This window comes from Muscardinus avellanarius (assembly GCF_963383645.1).
Source record: "Muscardinus avellanarius genome assembly, chromosome: 1".
Classification (NCBI taxonomy): Eukaryota; Metazoa; Chordata; class Mammalia; order Rodentia; family Gliridae; genus Muscardinus; species Muscardinus avellanarius.
In genome coordinates, this window is record NC_137786.1 from 157935889 (window position 1) to 157955080 (window position 19192).

Consider the following 19192-nt stretch of genomic DNA (forward strand, 5'->3'; position numbering starts at 1 on the left):
TGCTGAGCACCTGCTTTCCCTTTCCCCTATAGGCACGCTGGGCTTCGAGATGTCATGGTGATCAAAGCATGAGGTCCTGGCTCAGCAGGAGCTCTCCCATGAAAGACGACAGACAAGTTGCAAGATCCCCTTTCTTAAGGAGGAGGCTTGGTAGGTTAGGAGAAGAAAAGATGGCAGAAACCACAGCACAACTGTAGCGAAGCTCTGGAAGATAGTCACGTCTCCATTTGCATTGTAACAGAAAAATGCTTGATATCCCCGGAGAGAGCAAGCAAGCCTCACGCCCGAGGGTGCCACTGTGGCATCTGGAACTCACAGACCAGGCTTCGGGAGAAACTGGGCTGCGGCTCTCGCTCTTGCCCATTGTTGGGGAGACAGCCCAAGCTCAGGGTGGCTCAGGCATAGTAGTGGTGCTGGCAGAGATGACTGCTTTCCATGTCTAGACACTTTCCTTTCTGGTATATCCCCCATGTTAACTGGGACCCAAATGTCCTTAAGAGATTTAGTTGCCATCAACCAAACATCCCTCATGAAAAGTGATAGGGAACAGAAATTGGGGTGGGATCCCTCTGACCCATCCCCACCCTAACTATCTTCAACCCATGCTCTACTGAAAAGGCCTCCATGTACTCTTCCCACACTCTGGGGCATGGGGCACGCTCAGTGTTCACCGCTCAGAGCTGCCTCAGTTTCCATTCTGCATACCTCCTCTGATGCTCAACACAAGACTGCGGGAGGTAATAAGCAAGAGCAACAGGCACGGTGCCCACTGAACAGCAGGGCTTGGAGGCTCAGCTCCGACTCACAGTGTCCTATGAGACAGCTCAGAGGCCTGTTGGTTAAAGCCACTGATTTCCTCCTGTCTAGAGAGCTAGAGACACCACTGGTGTTCCTTCTACCATCTCAATATAAGAATGTTCTAACCTCACTATATGCTGAAAAGAGGTACTAAATTCAGCTACCCAAGCAAAGCTTCCTGAGTAGCACTGTCTTTAGTGTTTATTGAGGAGGTACTTAAATAAGTCATAGACCTAGGACTTCTCCCCTCTTCTCTGAAGTAAGCATAACAAAAAGGGAAAACATGGATCCAGCTGACCTGGGAGAAACATCCAACACTCTGCAAGAACATCTGATAGCCAGTAAGCTTCTCCTCTTCTTCTTTTTCTAAGCCAGCGTGCCTCCTGGGTTTGTAAGGGAAGGAAGCCAGTGCTGTGGAGTCCTATGTGAAACGTGGCAGCGGAGGTGGGGGCCCACTGCCTCACTCACTCCTTTCCATGGTCTCGAGCTGCCGCGTGACTGACCACACTGCACGCATACTGGCCTGACGGGTGAGGAAGCGAATTCATGGCAGAGAGAAACTGACACAGGGAGGAAGTCTACATACTCATCAACGAACCAGTCAGAGGAGTGTGGTGGAGGGAAGGAGAGTGGGAGCATCCTCCTGAGCCCCAGGAACAAGAAAAAGGTACAGGGCTCCTGACTGGGTTCTGGATGCCAACAAGACAACCATTTACAACTGTCATCCATTCCCTGTAGTGCTGTTGTTCTGAAAGTCTTACCCTAACAGAACCATGGGGTGGAAATAGGAGGCTCTTTGAAAGACAGCTGATGTGAGAGAGAAAAAAATCAAGAGCCATGATCCCGATGCAGGATGTCAAAGTGACCTGCGGACACTACTGCCTCATTGGAACCGCACCAGCTGTCAGTCAGAACGGGATTCATAGCGCCAGCTCAATTACGCGGGTGGAGGAAGCAGCAAGGAAGTCAGCACTGGCTCTCTCCTGCTGGCCATTATTAGATAACAGAGGGGATGATGACAGCTCAGATGCTGCTGTCTAAGTCCCACACCCAAAGAACCTGCCATGTCTCATTAAAAACAAACCAAAAAAAAAAAAAAAAAATTGGGGATGTAGTTCAATGGTAGTGTGCTTGCCTAGCATGATAAGACCCCGGGTTTGATCTCCAGCACCGCAAACAAAACAAAACAAAACAAACAAAAACCTCAAAAGATGAGGAAACATCAAAAAAATAAAATTAAAAATGTAAAGCAGAGATAAACTCAGATAAGTTAGGAGGGTAAAGACTAAGATCATAATACTTCCATCCTGTTCAGAAAATACTGCTGAATTCAGAAAAGCTAAGTAGCCCTACAATCTCCTGAAAATCCAAACCAAACAAGTAATTAGGTAAAGGGCACCTTTGAGGTTCCCCATCACCCATGAACATTTCTTCTCACTGCCGCACCATCAAACACTTACAGGGCACCCCATGATGGCACCGTGATTCTGTATTATGCCAAGAATGGCTCTAGAGATTTCTAGAGGTTTTCTTAAACCGAACATGCTGAGAGTCAAGGAAAGTGGGGATATCCTAAGGAAGGCCCTTGCTCAGGTTTATCTGTTTATAACCAAAGAAAGAGAGTACACAGAGCCTTCCAGGAGATATAATTTCCGTGCAGTGAAAAAGCCCATTTCCTATTTCTTAACTTTGTATTCAAGCCTACATGTTTCTCCCTTCCACTCTCTGCAATAAAAATCCAAAGCATTCTCTTCTCTCTGCACTCACATAGGTTTCTTGTTTTTGTTTTTAACATTTATAAAAAGTGTTCTTATTTGACATCTTTCTTCACATCATTCCTGGTTTCCCATTTGCAACCTTTCTGATCTTTCTTCTCTCTGTCACGTTTCCTTGTCTGTCAGTGTCCCACAATGAAATCCAACGGGTGACAAAGTTAGATGAGCACTTCCATCATCTCTCCATCCGGGAACTCAGGCTTGTGCAGCAGGCTGCTGACACGGCCTCTGTGGTCCGGTGACTTCCCGTGGCCAGGAGAGTTCTCTGCCAAATAGAGAGGAAGTATCAGCAGCCATTCCTCTGCAGGGAGGTGCCCGGGCTTTAGAAGCTGTACAGTGGACAAGTTTCAGTGGCCTTGGCTCACAAGGAGTCTCACTCAGCACAGTGTGTGGAAGGAAGGCCACATGGAACTTGCCTCACAGGGCGAAGACTGAATGATGGGGCCAGGACTCAGATATGAATAAAATCAGCTGGGTTGGTGATGGAAAAGATTAAATTGGGAAGGATCACACTGAGACTTTGTGTAGGAGACCTCTCACCCACTCTCCCTCTACTCAAAACTCATGTGCTCACTACCAGCCAGGCACCTTTTTTTTTTTTTTGGTGGCAGTGGGGATCAAACCCAACCCAGGGATGTTCTGCCTGAGTTACACCACCGGCCTTTTAAATTTTTTTATTATTTTGGTTTTTGAAACAGGGTCTCACTAGGTTGCTGAGACTGTCTTCCAACCTGATCTCCTCCTATCTCAGCTTCCCAAGTACTGAGATTACAGGTGTGCACCACCACATCCAGCTCAGCCAGGCACTTTTTACACATTCTCTGCCTTATTTGAAAATATATCCCCCACCCCAAAAAACAACTTGTCTGTTCTGGAGGATGAAAATAAAGTCCACTTCTTTGGAAGAAACAGTTATTACCTAATGAGCCCCCACCAGAAAAGGTGCTCCTTTTGAAAAGGCTTGTCCTCTTGATTAGTCCAAGATGCATCTACTTTCCCCCTGAATACTTCTAGATTAGCTGCAAAGCTCACTTTCAAGCTGTCTTAAGTGCTTTAAACAATTCGTCAGCCCTGGCTATGCTGCAATTTAACCAGCTCTGAGCTAAAACTCTTCTCTCTCCATAGGATGTTGTCCACTGAAGCCCAAGGCCTTGAAGGCAACGTCCTCACCCTGAAGCCTTCATGGACCTCACACTAGCAGCCAGAGGTCCTGGAGGACACTAATTCCCTAATAGCTCTCAGTGGGTCTGTTTTTTCTGGTAAAGGGTTAGTTAGAAAGCATGCATTATGCTGGGCATGGTGATGCATGCTTGTAATCTCAGAATTTGGGAGGTTGAGACAGGATGATCACGATTCATAGACAGCCTCAGCTACTTTAGTGAAACCTTCTGCAACTTAGTGAGATCCTGTTTCAAAATAAAGAATAAAAATAATAGGGCTGGGGTGTGTAATTTGGAGGTAGAATGCCCCTGGGTTTCATCCCCAGTACCATAAAAAAAAAAAAAAAAAATGGTGCATTATCAAGGTGGACTGAAGCTGTATGCTCAATTCATGTGTGAATCACTTCAGAGCATCTATACACATTTTACTGCCACGAAAACAAAGAACACGCACAACCCCAGGCCTGGGGCCGACCATGATCCTGAGTGAGAGCCGACTGGTGCTCCTGCTCCCTCTCAGCAACAGGCTCCGTCCCTTGGCCCACCGTCCCACGGGGTCTCGTGTACAGGCGAGCTGGACCACATACCCAGTTTCTCCGCGGTCCCCTTGGCCGCTGGGTGCTTCAGGACAGGGCTGCTGGATGGGGTGGTGCTCAGCCTGCCGCGGCTGGGGAGGGAGGCCATGTTGGGCCAGAAGAGTTCGGTGCTCTTGTCCGTCTGGGTGCTGCTGTCCTTGCTGCCTGTCTTAGAGTGGGCGCTGCTGGCCGATGTGGCAGACGCCGTCGCGGACAGAGCAGAGGCAGGTGGGGTGGGCAGCAAAGGGGCAGACGCGTGTTCATGGTGCTCTTTTCCCAGCAGCAGCCCTGTGGGCAGAAGAACAGCTTTTTCAGTAATATTCTTTTTGTCTTTTTTAAAATGAGACTTGGAAATTGTTTCCTTCTTGAATGAGGATCACTTCACTCATGGATGGACTCATTCGCCAGACACTTAATAACCACTTATGACAAACACTTAGGGAATAAAAATGTGTGAAAGACTTAGTCTCTTCTCTAGGGGAAAAAAAAACAAACAAATTGTAGTTTGTGGAGGACTAAAGGAGTTGTCTGGTAAATCTGTTATAATTTGATAAGCTGGAGGGTAAAATATTTACTGGATGGTACAAAAAAGGTGTCCAATAGGAAAGCAGGAGTGGGGAGCCTCCTGCAAGGATTTCTGAAGGCCATCCTTGTTTTACCCACCATGGCCCAAAGGGCTCGCCAGAAGTGTAGTTTCATGTGCTTAAGGGCAACTCAAAGGCCTCCTGGGTCCTAGAGAGGCCTTTTGATCTTTTGAAAGTCCTTGGTCCATCTTGGAACAGATGGATAATCTCCTGGAGACCTGGTTCAAATACAAACAAATTCCCTTGTTGGAACAGCCATTGAGTTGTACAAATTACTCCCCCAAAGAGCTATGTATGGCCCCTAAGAAGCAGTAGGCCAGCTGGGCTCCTGGGAGGTCCTTCTCCAGAGGGTGTTGAGGCTGGGGTGGGAAAAACGGCATGCTGGCTATGGAAAAGGGAGGCCTGATGGGTTGGGGTGTCCTTTTCCTCAAACCCTTCCCTCAAAGCTGGACAGGGGGGTAACTTTTCTATTTTTAAATATAGCCCAGAAGTGTCAGAACTCCACAACTCTGGCCTATAGGAAAACTGGCAAGCACAATCAAGTATTTGTTTACTTACTTGGTAATGTGCCAGCAACTCATAAAGTATCCTAGCCAGGGCTGTTTCAAGGTGCCCATTCCTAACTCAGGGCAACTCTTTGTCTACAGCATGCTTCTCAAAGTGCAATGTGCCTATGGATTAAAATGAAGACTGGATTCAGGGACTGGAGTCAGAGCCTTTGCTGTTCTCACAAGCTCCCAAGCGATGCAGGTGCTACCGGCAAATAGCCCACATTTTGAGCAGCAAGGGCCTTTGCGTGGGGGCTACACACATCATCTCACCTTATATTTCACAAAATTTCTGGGAGATCTTATCCTATGTTTAACAGAGAAGGAAATAGAGGCTCAGCGAAGTTATTACCTATCAGCTAAGAAGCAGAAGAAATAGGATTTAAACCCTGCTGGGCTAGACTTGGAACACAATCTACACTCTTTCCACCTTATCGCCCTGCCTGTTAAATTCTGCATTTGTCTGATAGGATGTTCTTGAGGAGTTGATGGGTTGACTAAATCACTACCCAGCTGGCTCTGTGTGAGCCCCTGAGCTGTCACCTCCACCTCCTCCTCTGTCAGGCAAGAGATGGTGGAAACATGGGACTGTGCAGTGGCCCTTGGATGGGTACCTCTGCCTGGCTTTCAGAGAAACTCCCAGTGTTTGTGAGACATGGACACTGATTACGGTAACAAGGAGAAATACCACTGCAGACAACACAGGAACCCTTCCTAAGGCCAAGGTTCTCTGCTCCCAGGCCTGGCTTAGACCTGCAAATCCCGGGGAACAGACACCAAAGATACCTGTCTGGTGGTAGGTATCTAACGGGCTTCTCAGGTTGGTTACCATCAGAGCTGAGCACACTTCAAACTCCTTGACTGGGCCTGAATGAGCATCGCTTCCCACTCTTTAGATAGACTAGGAGCTGTGTCCTGGACACTGTCTTTGATGACCACAGCTGCTGCCCACACGCATCTTCTATGAAGTGCATTTCCTATGAGGGCAGGGGCCGCTGAGGCCACCAGCAGAGGGACTTCAAACAGATATGCTGGCTGGGAGCCTTTGATCTCCCCAACTCTGCTGGGTTCATATGGAAACTCTTATCCCCTTTGGCACAAAGCAGCCAGGCTCCTCTGGGGTCCTACACTGGGGAGAAATGGCTCTGGGTTCAACAGAGAAAGAAAACACACACTGAGCCAGGGACATGCATCAAAGAATGGCCAGAGCCCTGGAGTTGCAGAGTGCAGGGTAACGTGTTTGTGTATGTGTGCGTTGCCTGCTTCCTCTCCAGGCTCACTAGCCCAGCCAGTCACAGAGCCCAGTCCTCACTCCAAAAATCCCACTCCTGGCCAAGACCACACTTGCAGAATTCTCAACAATACAGCAAAACTCACCACCACCACCAATCCTTTACACTTAAGACCACACCCCAGAGGGTGAAGAAGCAGGGCAGGCGTTGTCCTCCTTTTCTTGACACGGCTGCACAGCTGAAGCGGTCACACAGCTGACTGGGGCAAAGTCTAGTGCAGAGGCCTCATTCCTCTACACCTTCTCCATTAGGACATTTGTGTGGTGTCACCTCTACTTTCAACAACATTGACATGTGTCAACCCCAGACTGACAGTTACTCTGCAGGCATGGCCTGCAGAATTTACACAGGGCTTCCACCTATTTCATTTAATCTTCACAACTCAAGTGCGATTATTCTCCTTCCCATTTTACAGGTGCGTGAACTCAGGTAGGGACACAATTCAGGGATGTTCCTGTGTCACACGAGTGGCGGAGAGGCCACTTCTCAAGGCTTGTGTGGCTTTGCTTTTTGGATCCACATCTGAAAGAGGAACGGGGCTCACCTATGCTCCCCTTCCAGGTCTTCTCTTCCTTCTTCTCCTCGGCCGGCTGGCTGCTGGTAAGCGAGGTCTGGCGGGAGTGGGTCCCGGTGGCCGCCGCGATGGATGGGACGGAGCGTGCAGGCCTCAGGCTGGAGGAGTCCGTCTTCCCAGCATCTTTACGGGATCGCTGCTGAAGGACCTTAATCATGGCGTCCTTCTCTATGATCTTGGCATGGAGATTTTTAATACTGTAAGACAAAACAAAACAGTCTTAGAAAAAAGCTATTTGGTTAGAAAAACTGGAAATGTTCCTCTCAGGCTGTGCGAGGCACTTCAACTGACATTCTGCAATAAAGAGTCAAGTGCAGTACAAGTCTTCAAATATTTAGTCTCCAGATCTTATAGGTGGGTCTTCTGTAGCAGAACAAAAGGGTACACCTCCTGTGATACCGCAAGGGACTCTGGGGCTTCTGGGAGGTGCAGTGGGAATGACCATGACCACCCGCGGGGACTCCCTGGGACCACACTCAGTGGGAGTGACATGGAAGCACAAAAACTCAGAGGCCTCAAACATGGTGGCTGCCAACTAAAGTCAATCTTCGTTTTCTAATGGAAAAAGGAAGAGATTAACTGATTCTCCAGAAGAAGGGGACTTTTCCCTTCTAGTGGCCAAAAATGAGAACCAGTAAACACCCGAGTTCTTTCTGCACTAGTAATGCATAGAGCCTATTGATGGCTCAGCTGTGTGGTCCTATTTACACACCTGCACCCTGACAGATCAGACTCCCAGGGCTCCACAGACCCTCAGGCAATCAAGTGGGGCTAGTTTCATGATGTCAAAAACCCTGCTGGAGACCTCATGCGGCCATAAAAGGAGTGCATTAACTAAGATGGGGGTGCAGTAACTAATTTATCTATGGCTGGAATATATAAAAACCTTTGGACCTTTGGTGGCCTATTTTCTCTTTTCTAGCTCACTGTATCTGAAAGGCTGTTGCATATCTAAATTCCCATCATTAGCTGGGTGTGGTGGCACACACTTGTAATCCCAGCATTTGGGAGGCTTAGACAGGAGAATCCGAGTTTGTGGACAGCCTCAGTTACTACTTTGCAACTTAGTGAGACCCTGTTTCAAAATAAAGAATAAAAAATAGGGCTGTGGGTGTAGCTCGGAGGTAGAATGCCCCTGGGTTCCATCCAGTACCGCAAGAAAAAAAAAAAATTCCCATCATTAGACTCAGCCTCCATCCCAGCGTCTGCACTGACCTGCAATTATGCCCTTGAGAGGCTGGTACCTGTTCCTCTGCTGCCACTTGCTTAAGTGTGATTTTCCTCAAAGCCTGCAGAGCAGGAGAGAGAAGCAATCTTCTCTGAAAGAGCCAGAGTGTGAACAGCACTGTGTGCGTGTGCCACAGCAGCTGGTGGCCCGCTAAGGTCAGAGGTGAATGGTCAGAGCAGCGCCTGGCGCCTCAGCCGCATGCGGCAGTGCCTTACGTGTATTCCATGTCCTGACATCTCCTGCTGGCCTGCGCCACCTCCTCCTCCTCCTGCCAGATGTGTGCCTCCAGGGAGCTCTCGCCGTAGCTGCCATTCCTTGAGTGGTTGATGATCGTGGTGTCCCTGGGAACACAGGACAGGCATTGGGTAACTGGAGCCTTGCTGCTTGCTTCCAACACACACACAGACACAGAACAGAGAAGCTGGTTTTTATGTTGAAACAGAGATCTGCTCTTCAACTTCCACCAGATCCTAACGGCCTCAATCCCCACTTCCCCAGCTCGGTTGTCAGTCTCATCAGCTGCTGATAGACAGCATGGTGCAAACACTTGTACAGAGGTAATCAAAGGCATGGTGCTCAGAAATCTCTCCATAAACTCCTTCACCTGCCTTCTCTCTCCTAAATCCTGGCCGATTCTCCCCCTCACCTTAATAGAATTAAGGCAATGTCTGTGGAAAGCAAAATAAAGTCCAAACATAAAAATTCCCTTCTCCTTTTACTAAGAACATTTTGTATTAAGCTGTATGGTGTGTTATGAACCTGTAGATGGGGCACCTGCAGATTTAATCTACTAGCACATAGATACTATCACTGTCATTATATTTGTTGGTGTTTCTATGCTTATGCACTTCATACTTGCCTTATCTTACATTTCCAATCAGAATTAAAGTTCTACTCTATGCATCACCCATGAAGCAGCTATTTCAATATTTTACAATATAAGGGGTTGAGTAATGGCTCCATACTGAGATCAGTCTAGGCCTCATGCTGAAGTCTTCTTTCCCCTTTGTATTCTGCCTCCCTTCTTGTTTTAGGGGCCCCTGCCCAGGATTTAGGTCACTGCAGAGTAGCAAACATGCTGGGCACCAGGGCAGAATGAAGAAGATAGACGCTCTGGCCTGAAAGTTCAGCTGAGGTGAGCCCAAGGACACAGGGACAGATGCAAGTGGATTCAAAAGCAATTTAGCTGGAAGTAGGTGTCTGAAAAGAACTGGCCAAAGATAATGCTCCCTACCACTGGTTTTGTCAATTTAATTACTCCTAACTAACAATGATAAGCAAAGATATGGTTAACGGAACCACTTATGTGAGAAAAGTATATTATAAAAACAGAACAACGTCTCTGATTATGTCAATATTAAGTACATAAGAAATGATTTAGCCAAACATCCCACATCTCTTTAACTTCACAGTCTATAATCATATTGAAAACCTTAAAGTTTTTTCCCCCAAAGATTAAGGCCTCCTAAGTCCTTGGCCATTCCTCTATGCTCCTGCAGGTTTCAGTTATCTTTATGGAGAAGACCTCAGCAAAGATATATAAAGATAAAATTAGCAAAGAAGAGGGCATGTGTGTGAATGTGCCTCAAAAATGCTAACTGTGGCTGAAAATATACCATAAAAATATAAGAAGTAAACAAAATGTTTTAAACATACTTACAAAATTATAAATTCATCGTACAGTGCATAAAAATCACCAATACAGTAATTGGTGGCTAGAAATATTTTCAACTAATTTACTTTGGGGAATTTATATAAAACTAGAGACAAACTTAAAAATTCAAGTCTATAGTGCCAAGTAAGAAAAGCAGGCACTATTAGATAAAAATAACTTAGACAGCAAATACTATATTGCTTTGAAATTCATAAAAAGTTTCAACACCTTCCCAATACATGAAAAATAAGCTCAACCCCTAAAAATCCTAATCAGTGGTATCAAGATGTGTAAAGATGGAAAAACCAGCAGGTGTACAAAAATGATATCCTTTGTTTATAGCTTATTCCTTATATACACGAAGCATGCACCAGTGACTGAAAAGTCACAGAACTAAAGGCTGAAATTTTTCATCAATTTATCTGCAGCAATTTAGCTCTAGACATGAGCTCGGAATTTCAGCCTTTCTTAAAAAGGCTTAATTTTCCTTTTTTCCTTACTATCAACAGAAAAGCAATGCTGAAATTACAGAGGTTTGCTTTGGAAAGAACATTAAAATTGGAGCTAAGTAGTTGAGCGTCTTCAAATCCATCCCTCTTACCTCATTCTGATTGTGGGAAGAGGTTGGCTAAAAAAGAGGAGGGTGGTTTCCCACAGAGTATCAAATGCTGGATAAATGTATTTGGTAGCAAAAAAGGGAGCTAGGGGAGAGATGGTAGAAAGGGACTCCATCCATCTATCTAGGCCTCCCAATAGAGCAGAGGTCAGCAGGGCTGGAGAAATATCATAGAACTACCATTCTGTAGGATGAGAGCTATTTCCTCTTGGGTGAAGGATGGTGAAGGAGACTAGGCCTAGAATCTGGGAGAGGGTGATTGCTGTTTGGGGTCTGACTAGTTCCACTCACCTTCCCCTACCTGTGCCAACCACAGGGTCTCTGTTCATCCCCCAACTCTGACAGTACAATCCAGTTTCATTCATTCCCTCAGAGTCCAGGCAGGGTCTCAACCAGACATCTAATCTGATAAATCGATAGAAGTTGAAAAACTATTCACGAACATCCCTGTGTTATCCCTCCGGGGTAACACATTTACACTGCCATGGGGGTGCAGGGTCCTCAGCCAGAGGAATGTGGTCGGGTTCCCTACTCTCAACCTTTATAAAATGATAACTTCCATTTCATACTCAAGGTTTAAGACACTCAGAAGGTCCTGTTCGGAACCACACACCTAAAATCAGCATCAGAGGAAGAAGGCCTGAGTTCTAGGTTCCAGCATCCCTGTGAAGTGTATGTTCTGTTCAGCTGACATGGAGAAAGCAAACTCTCAGGGAAATCACTGACGGCAATACATTTGTTCAAATCTGGCCTCCCTAAAAAAGGCTAAATCCCTCTGCAGTTGTTTAATTCTCTTCCTCAAGACAGAGAGATAGTTATCAGCTTAAAAAAACAAAAGGCTGAAAATAAAAACATCTCAACTTATGTAAAAATGAAGAAATGTTCCAAAAGCTTCACTATTCCCGCCTACAGAGAGGGACAAAGCTGGAGGCCACAAGTCCAGCACCACCTCCCCCTGACTTTTGAGTGTCCACACTTGTCTCAGGTGTCTATCTCCACTCCTCGAGTCTCCTTCTGATGAGCCCTGTGGGTTGTGACCCTCGCAGCACAGACGTACATAAAGAATACATAAGTTGGACAATGATCCTAAAGTGCTCATTTTCTGTAGGAGTCTGCAAGTCTTCCGGGAGTCAGCGTGCTGGATGCCCAATGGAGGTGACGGCATCCACACAACGCCACCGCTTTCTCCCGTTCCTGGAGTCAGCACCTGAGCACGCTGCTAGGGATTCTTACTCAAGTAATGAGGCTAAGAGCCCATGAACAGCTTATAAAGTATCCTCCTTCATCCCAGCAGGCCTTCTATCCTCATTAAAGAGGAAACAAGGCAACCCAAGGCAACAGGGAACTGACTACATAAGGGGCTGCATCCTCAGCTTTCCCCATTCCAAAAAGAACTATAGCCCTTCTTATTAAGAAGTCCAGTTTTCTAGATGTTGCTTTGAAATTGGAGGATCCTCTCTAAATGTACTGACCCTACACTTTAAAGAATCCCAAATAACTCTAAATTAAATGACTTCTGGACAAAAAGCATACTATGAGTAAAATGCAGTGAGAGGCTTGGCCAGCCCGATGTCCAGCCAGCCTGTATGGGCAGCAATTGTCCCTGTATCCGAGGCCCAGCACTCAAGACCACGGGACCCTATTTGTTTTATTTTGATGTTTTCCCCAGTAGTGCTCTTTTGACAGGCGCAGTGCTTCCCCCTCACCTCTCAGCAGCAGCGGTGGCTGCGGCATTCATGGCGAAGTGTCGAATGGTGCTCTCCTCCAGGTACTTCTGCTCCCACTTGGTCATGTCTGCCTCCAGGGCCAGGATCCGCTCCTCCTTCTCCCGCACAAGTTCCATGAGGGCTGGGGCATTGTATTCTGGCATGCTGACTGGCTGGCCATTTCCATGTTTCTAGAAGAGCAGAAATAACATTTTGATGCTCAAAATGGGCCCCGAGATAGGCCATGTCAACCTGGTCTGCTCGGTTACCCGTGGGGAGCCCAAGGTCTCCAGGTCCTGCAGCAGACAACACATGCCCATGCTCCCTCTCTCCAACTGTACAACCCACACCTGGTGGATCCTAATGCGATGCCATCTCACCTCAAGGTTCCTCTCTCTTGTTTAATACTCATGCAACTCTGAAAACCAGATGGTATCCCAATTTTACAGAAAAAACAAAACTGAGCTTCTGAGAGGTTATATGAATGGTGAACTGTCTTTCAGTTATTCAGTAGAAGTCAGGATTCGAACCCAGGTATGGGTCCACAGCTCAAGGACTTTGCATGACAAAAAGCAGCCTGACCAACACAATGGAGTGAATTTATACTAAAACCAAGAGCAGGAATACAGTCTAGGACACTTTCTCCAGAATTCAAGGAAGTGGTTTCAGTTTCTTGTTCCCTCTCAGGCGGGGAGATGAGTGGAGAGGCAGAGAAAATGGGAGTGAGATGCCATAACACATAACACGCGTGCTCTCAGCTGCCGGGCTCTCCTCGGGGAAAGGAGGTGGCAAGATCGGCTCCATTGGAGGCCTGAGAATGCAAAGCAACTTAAAGCATGCGAAAGCAGAAGGTGTCTCAAGCAAGACAAGCTCATTTTCCAGCTCTTCCCACCACTGTCAGGTGAGAGGAAATAAAGCAGTTGTTATCTAGACTGACGGCAAGCGGGGTATTCACATTTTGGTGCTTTTTCTTTGAACTCAGGTGCTGTTTCTCTAAAGACTGCGACATGGGGGAGACTTCTGGGAAGATGGCGACCGAGAAAAGCGGGGCTTAAGAGCCCCGCTAACAACCAATCTCCATTACTACAAAATCAGCGCCTTTCATAGCCAGAAAACACCATCACCAGAGAAACAAAAAAAATCACCAGGCTCCAGAGAGAAAGCAGACTGAGAACAGAGCTCAGAGCCACAGAGGAGATACACCGGCCTCACGCGCAAAGACGCGGAAGTAGCGGTATATTGCCGGCGGCAGCGGCGAATTCACCGGACGGCTACAGCAAGCCGAGGTGAGCCGCTGCGGAACAGCCAGGCAGGATCTTTCGGCGCAGGGAGCATCTAAAGCTCCCAGTGGCTGAGCTCAGCACATGCTGCAGGGACTCAGAGTGGAACTCAAAACCAGAGAAGAAAAAATACGCCAGCCTCACGGCCGAGGGTGTGGCAGCAGCGCCATATTGCCACCGGCGGCAGCAGCAGTGAATTCACCGAGTCCAGTACAGCTACATCTGCGAACTCAAGAACAGTGAGTCAAATTGCGGGCCACAGACGAGAAATCCCAGTACTGTACTCCCTGGGACTTGACCCAGTGGGGGAGTGGCGGTGGCAAAGATATCACACCATAGGAGAACGCCCAACCTGGCACCCCCCACAGTCTAAAGCAGCCTCTATCGACTCTCTGGGTCGGAGACTCTGTGATAAAACCCAGTAAAGGAGTAGTGGTGACTGAGATACTACAGACTCGAGATTCAGAGCACCTTAAGCGAAGTCATAGTGACCCAAGGGAAGAACTCAGAGAAGGCACAAACTTCCGAAATCATGGGAAAGAGGAATAACACTGGAGCAATGAATGCCCACAACCCCACAACATCAGAACCCGATAAAACAGAAAATCAGAGATTTCTAGAAGATCAAATCAGGAAAATAACTGTAGAAATAATAGAGGTGCTTCGAAAAGAATTCAGAGAGAGCCAAAAAGAGATAAAAGATGCAATTAATGAAGTAAAGGCCTCAATTCAAAGCACGAACAACCGATTAGACCACATGGAGAACAGAATCTTGCTCTTAGAAGATGATCATTCCAAAAATGAACGCATAGTTTCTAATCTAGAAAAAAATATCCGACAGCAGGAATCTGACATTGAAGAAATATGGGCCTATTTTAAGAGAGCTAACCTAAGAATAATTGAATAGAGGAGGGAAAAGAAAGTGAAACCAAAGGAATCAACAATCTCTTCAAGGAAATAATAGCAGAAAATTTTCCAAACATAGAGCAAGAGGTTGATACACAGGTCCAGGAAACTTATAGAACTCCCTTTAGACAGGATCGGAGAAGAGGATCCCCATGCCACATAATTGTCAAAATGACCAATGTGGAAGCCAAGCAGAGAATCTTAAAGGCAACAAAAGCAAAGGGCCAAGTGACATTCAGAGGCAAAACAATTAGAATCACTCCAGACTTCCCAAACCAAGTCATGAGAGCCAGAAGGGCTTGGAGTAACATATTCCAAACTCTGAAAGAAAACAACTTCCAGCCAAAAATGTCCTACCCAGCCATACTTTCTATCAAATTAGATGGAAAAATAAGAAGCTTCCATGACAAACAGAAACTGAAGGAATTTATGTCTTCAAAACCAGCGCTAGAGAAAATACTCAAAGAGATTAACTACAAAGAAGAAATAGGTAACACACACCAACCAGAACCAGAGAAACAAGATTTTCCATCCAACAGACAACTAAGATTGGTTATCTGTGGAGATTCATTATTTATGTTAGTCTTTTACCTATCTCTAAATGGTATTGTTTGCCTTTATTGTTGTTAATTTTTAGGATTTCTAGTTGGAATATTAATATACCTTCAGATATAGCATTTGGAAATATTTTATCCCATTCAATTAGTAATTTTTAACTCTGTTTACATTGTCTTTGGATATACAATATTTTTTTTTTTTTAGGGAGTTTGTATACTCCTCTGTTGCCTGTGCCATTGAAATCATAACCAAGAAATCACTGCCAATTTCAGTGTTGTGAGGTTTTATGACCCAGATTTTCTTCTAAAAGTTTATAGTCTTAAGATTTATATTTAGGTCTTTTATCTATTTTGAGTTAATATTTGTATATGGGATTAGGTAAGGGTCCAATTTTATTCTTTTCCATGTAATTATTATTTTTCAACAATATTTAGTTAAAAGATTATTATTTCCACCACCAAATGTTCGTGGAAACCTTGTCAAAAATAACTTGACAATATAGGGAAGAATTTAGCTCTAGGCTTTTATTTAACTCCAATGGCTTATATATCTGCCTTTAGAACAGTACTATACTGTTTTAATTATTGTAGCTTTATATGGTTTGAAATCAGAAAATATATATCTTCTAGCTTTGTTCTTTTTCGAGATCGTTTTGGGTATCTAGAGTTCATATTCCATATTAGGATAGATTTTTTTTCTGATAAATAAATATATAAATATATGATAGTTTCACCTAAAAAAATAGAAAAAAAATATTCTCTGGTAAGAAAGAAAGCAAAAAGAAATATTGAAATGTTATCTTTAAGTCATCAAAAGCTTGGTATCAGACAAATGAAACTGTTATGTGAAATTATCATTTTTAATTTTGGATAAATTGCTATAATACTAGATGTCAACCACTAAGCCAAGCATGGGAAGGAGGAATGGGGAGAGAATGGGGTGGGGATCGGGTGGGGGCTGACTGGGCGATGTGTGCATGTATGTCTACAAAAGTTTGTATCCAACTATGATGTATGAATACAGTGCACCAATAAAAAATAAAGAAAAAAAAAAGAAAAAAAAAGACTGTGACATGGGGATCGTGGGGGTTTCATGGAGGTTCTAACTTTAGATTAGCAACAGAGACAGGTCTTCTTGGAGTCTTGGAGCAGAGGGGCCCAGTCTGAACATAAACCAGGTTCTTTTGTGCTTGCAATGATTTCACCCCAGTGATTTGACCTCCTGGACCACACATTCCCCTCATGTTTTCCAGTAATCATCAATTTTTAAATGCAGAGCTGCTTGCAAGGTGAAAGGTATTTGCATGTTTTACCCAGACTCATGCAATGCCATAGATTAAGAAAAGGACTGGGATGCTGGGCGTGGTGGCACATGCTTGTAATCCCCGCACTTGGGAGGCGGAGACAGGAGGATCTTGCAGGTTCAAAGCCAGTCTCTCTGGCTTAATAGACCCTGTTTCCAAATAAAATATATATATATATAAAATAGGTGTCTGGGAGTGTAGCCCGGAGGTAGAAGGGTTTCCAGGAATCCCAGTACCATCAAAAAAAAAAAAAAAAGAAAAAAAAGAAAAGAAAAGAAAAGAAAAGGACTGGGGAATTCCTAGAGCAATAGCTGGGCATTTGAGCTGCACCAATGGAATCTAATCCTACCACAGAGAAGACAACAAACAGGCCTACAGGCTTTTTGTAAACCATATGCTTCGATTCCACTTTTTAAAGTTCCAAATGTAAATTATTTTGGGAAGTGGCAGCTTGCCAGAGACGAACATTTAAATAAGAACAGAGTGGAAGGCAATACCTGCCCTTGCCTGACCTATACAGGGAGTCACTGGGCCCATCTGGCCAGGCACCCCGACTCAGGCAGGAGGACAGATGAATCAGCCCACCAAGATGAGAAGCTCCCCTATTTTTAGAAACTTTCCAAGAAAAACCTCCCATGGCCTCGGTAAGCTGCCATCTCTGCTTGTCAGTTTCTCTCTAAATCCCTTCTGCTACCATCTCAGCTGGCTTATTTTTGCAGAATCCCCTTGATCTTACATGAGATCATGACAACTCACCACAGGCCCTCTAAGTCAGGTCATTAAGAACCATTTAATAAATGCATGAATTTCAGCATTCAAGATTCCAGAGGTAGCATGGTCTCACGGGCCAGCTCAATACACTAGTCTGAACACTGAACTAAGGGTCAGGCTGGACAGCTTCTGACACCCACTCACCTAGTCCACATATACATGCTGAGCATGTACCATGTGCAGGGGATACAGCAGTGAAAAAATATAGGAAAAATCTTGCTGGACGTGGTGGCGCAGGCGTGTAATCCCCGTGCTTGGGAGTCAGAGACAGGAGAATCGCGCAGGTTCAAAACCAGCCACACGCACTGGCTTAGGAGACCCTGTTTCCAAGTAAAAATGTAAAAATAGGTCTGGGAGTGCAGCCCGGAGGTAGAAGGGCTTCCAGGAACCCCAGTACCACTCCCCCCCAAAAAAATTATATATATATATATATATATATATATATACATATACATATATATGTATATATATGAAAAATCTTGAGCCTTGATGTGTTCACATCGAAGAAGTCCTAATGAGCTCTGCGACCTTGGGCTGGCCCCTTACCTCCCTGGGCCTTGTTTCTCTCTTCCAGAAAAACCCCACCATTACCCACAGGACCTCAAACGACCACTGTAAAAATTACTTTGAGCTTTTTGAAAGAAAGATAAAATTGTGAATTGTTAAAAAGGTAAATTCCCCTCCCTCCTTTCTTATTTATTTCTTTCATTTCCCTCGCAGTTTCTACTGATGCTGCCATGGTAGGGGAGAGATGACCTATAATGACAAGAACTGTTAGTTAAGCTTCTGTCCTGATAGTTCTGTTGTTCTGATCTTTCCTTCTCTCCTCTTTAACAGAAACACTTCTGTCACCCTTTTATTTTCAGTGAAAATGTTGGATAAATGGGAAATTTGGGAGGTGGTACCAAGAATGCCCTAAGCCTTCAAATCAATTGCTAAGTACCATGTACTGTGATAAGTACTTTGTGTAATTTTCTTAATTGCAATTACAAGTATGAGATATAATTTGCTTTCCTCACTGTAGATAAAGAAGTTAAGGAAGTAAGTTATTAGAAAGATGAGTTACCCAGGGCTGCTCTCGGGTAGGAGGCAGGATTCTACCCTGGTCCATCTAACCCTGGAGCCCATGCTTTGAATCAATGCAGGATCCCATGGCACTCTGCTCCTCTCCAGGGTGCCACCTTTCTGGAAGGGTCCAGGACACCTCATAGGAAGAACCGGAGCTCACTGGGGGCTTAGTGTTGTCACAGGGGTCAGGGGAGAGACTCAGCTGCATCTCGGTGTCAGTGTGAGGATGGAGCCCTCGTGGGGGTGTTGATACAGTACGCATTCTAAGCTGCTGTCTCAGGTCTCTGCAGAATCATGCCAGGCAAGGTGGCTGGCCTTACTGCTCTGCTGAGGGTGGAGATGGTCCTGGGCTTTGTTACACTGTGGCCTCAGCAGATTTCTGAGGGGGTCAAATAAATGCCTCTGCTACGGGGCTGAGGGAGCAGGTGTGTGTGAGCTGCAGAAGCTCCCCCAGGCTGCCACATCTGTGTCAAGGAGGGGCAAGCACACTTGTGGCTGTGTAAGGTGAATGAGGAGGAGAAAGGTTTGAAGTTGGCCTCAAAGCTGGGAAGACCAGGTCAGCTAGTTAGTAAGACCCTGTTTCACAAATAAATAAATAAATAATAAATGGGGCTGGAGGTCTGGCTCAGGGTAAAATGTTCCTGGGTTCAATCCTCAGTGTCACAAACAAAAAAAACTAATATTATTTATAAAAAGATGTTGAGCATGCCAGGCGTGGTGGCGCATGCTTGTAATCCCTGCGCTTGGGAGGCAGAGACAGGAGGATCACGCAGGTTTGAAGCCAGCTGTGCTGACT

At 45.5% G+C, this 19192-nt stretch overlaps 1 protein-coding gene across 3 annotated transcripts in view; it reads right to left on the reverse strand.

The window, feature by feature from the left end:
- Window positions 1-2731: 2731 nt before the first annotated feature.
- Window positions 2732-19192, reverse strand: part of AMOTL1 (angiomotin like 1) — a gene marked incomplete at both ends in the record, with an annotated part of 170384 nt that continues 153923 nt past the window's right edge. For all 3 annotated transcript variants that reach the window (XM_080711646.1, XM_080711644.1, XM_080711645.1), the window contains 5 exons: window positions 2732-2838; window positions 4321-4596; window positions 7277-7503; window positions 8750-8875; window positions 12511-12701. In XM_080711646.1, coding sequence (XP_080567772.1) covers window positions 2732-2838; window positions 4321-4596; window positions 7277-7503; window positions 8750-8875; window positions 12511-12701 — 927 coding nt within the window. The remainder of the gene's footprint in view (window positions 2839-4320; window positions 4597-7276; window positions 7504-8749; window positions 8876-12510; window positions 12702-19192) is intronic.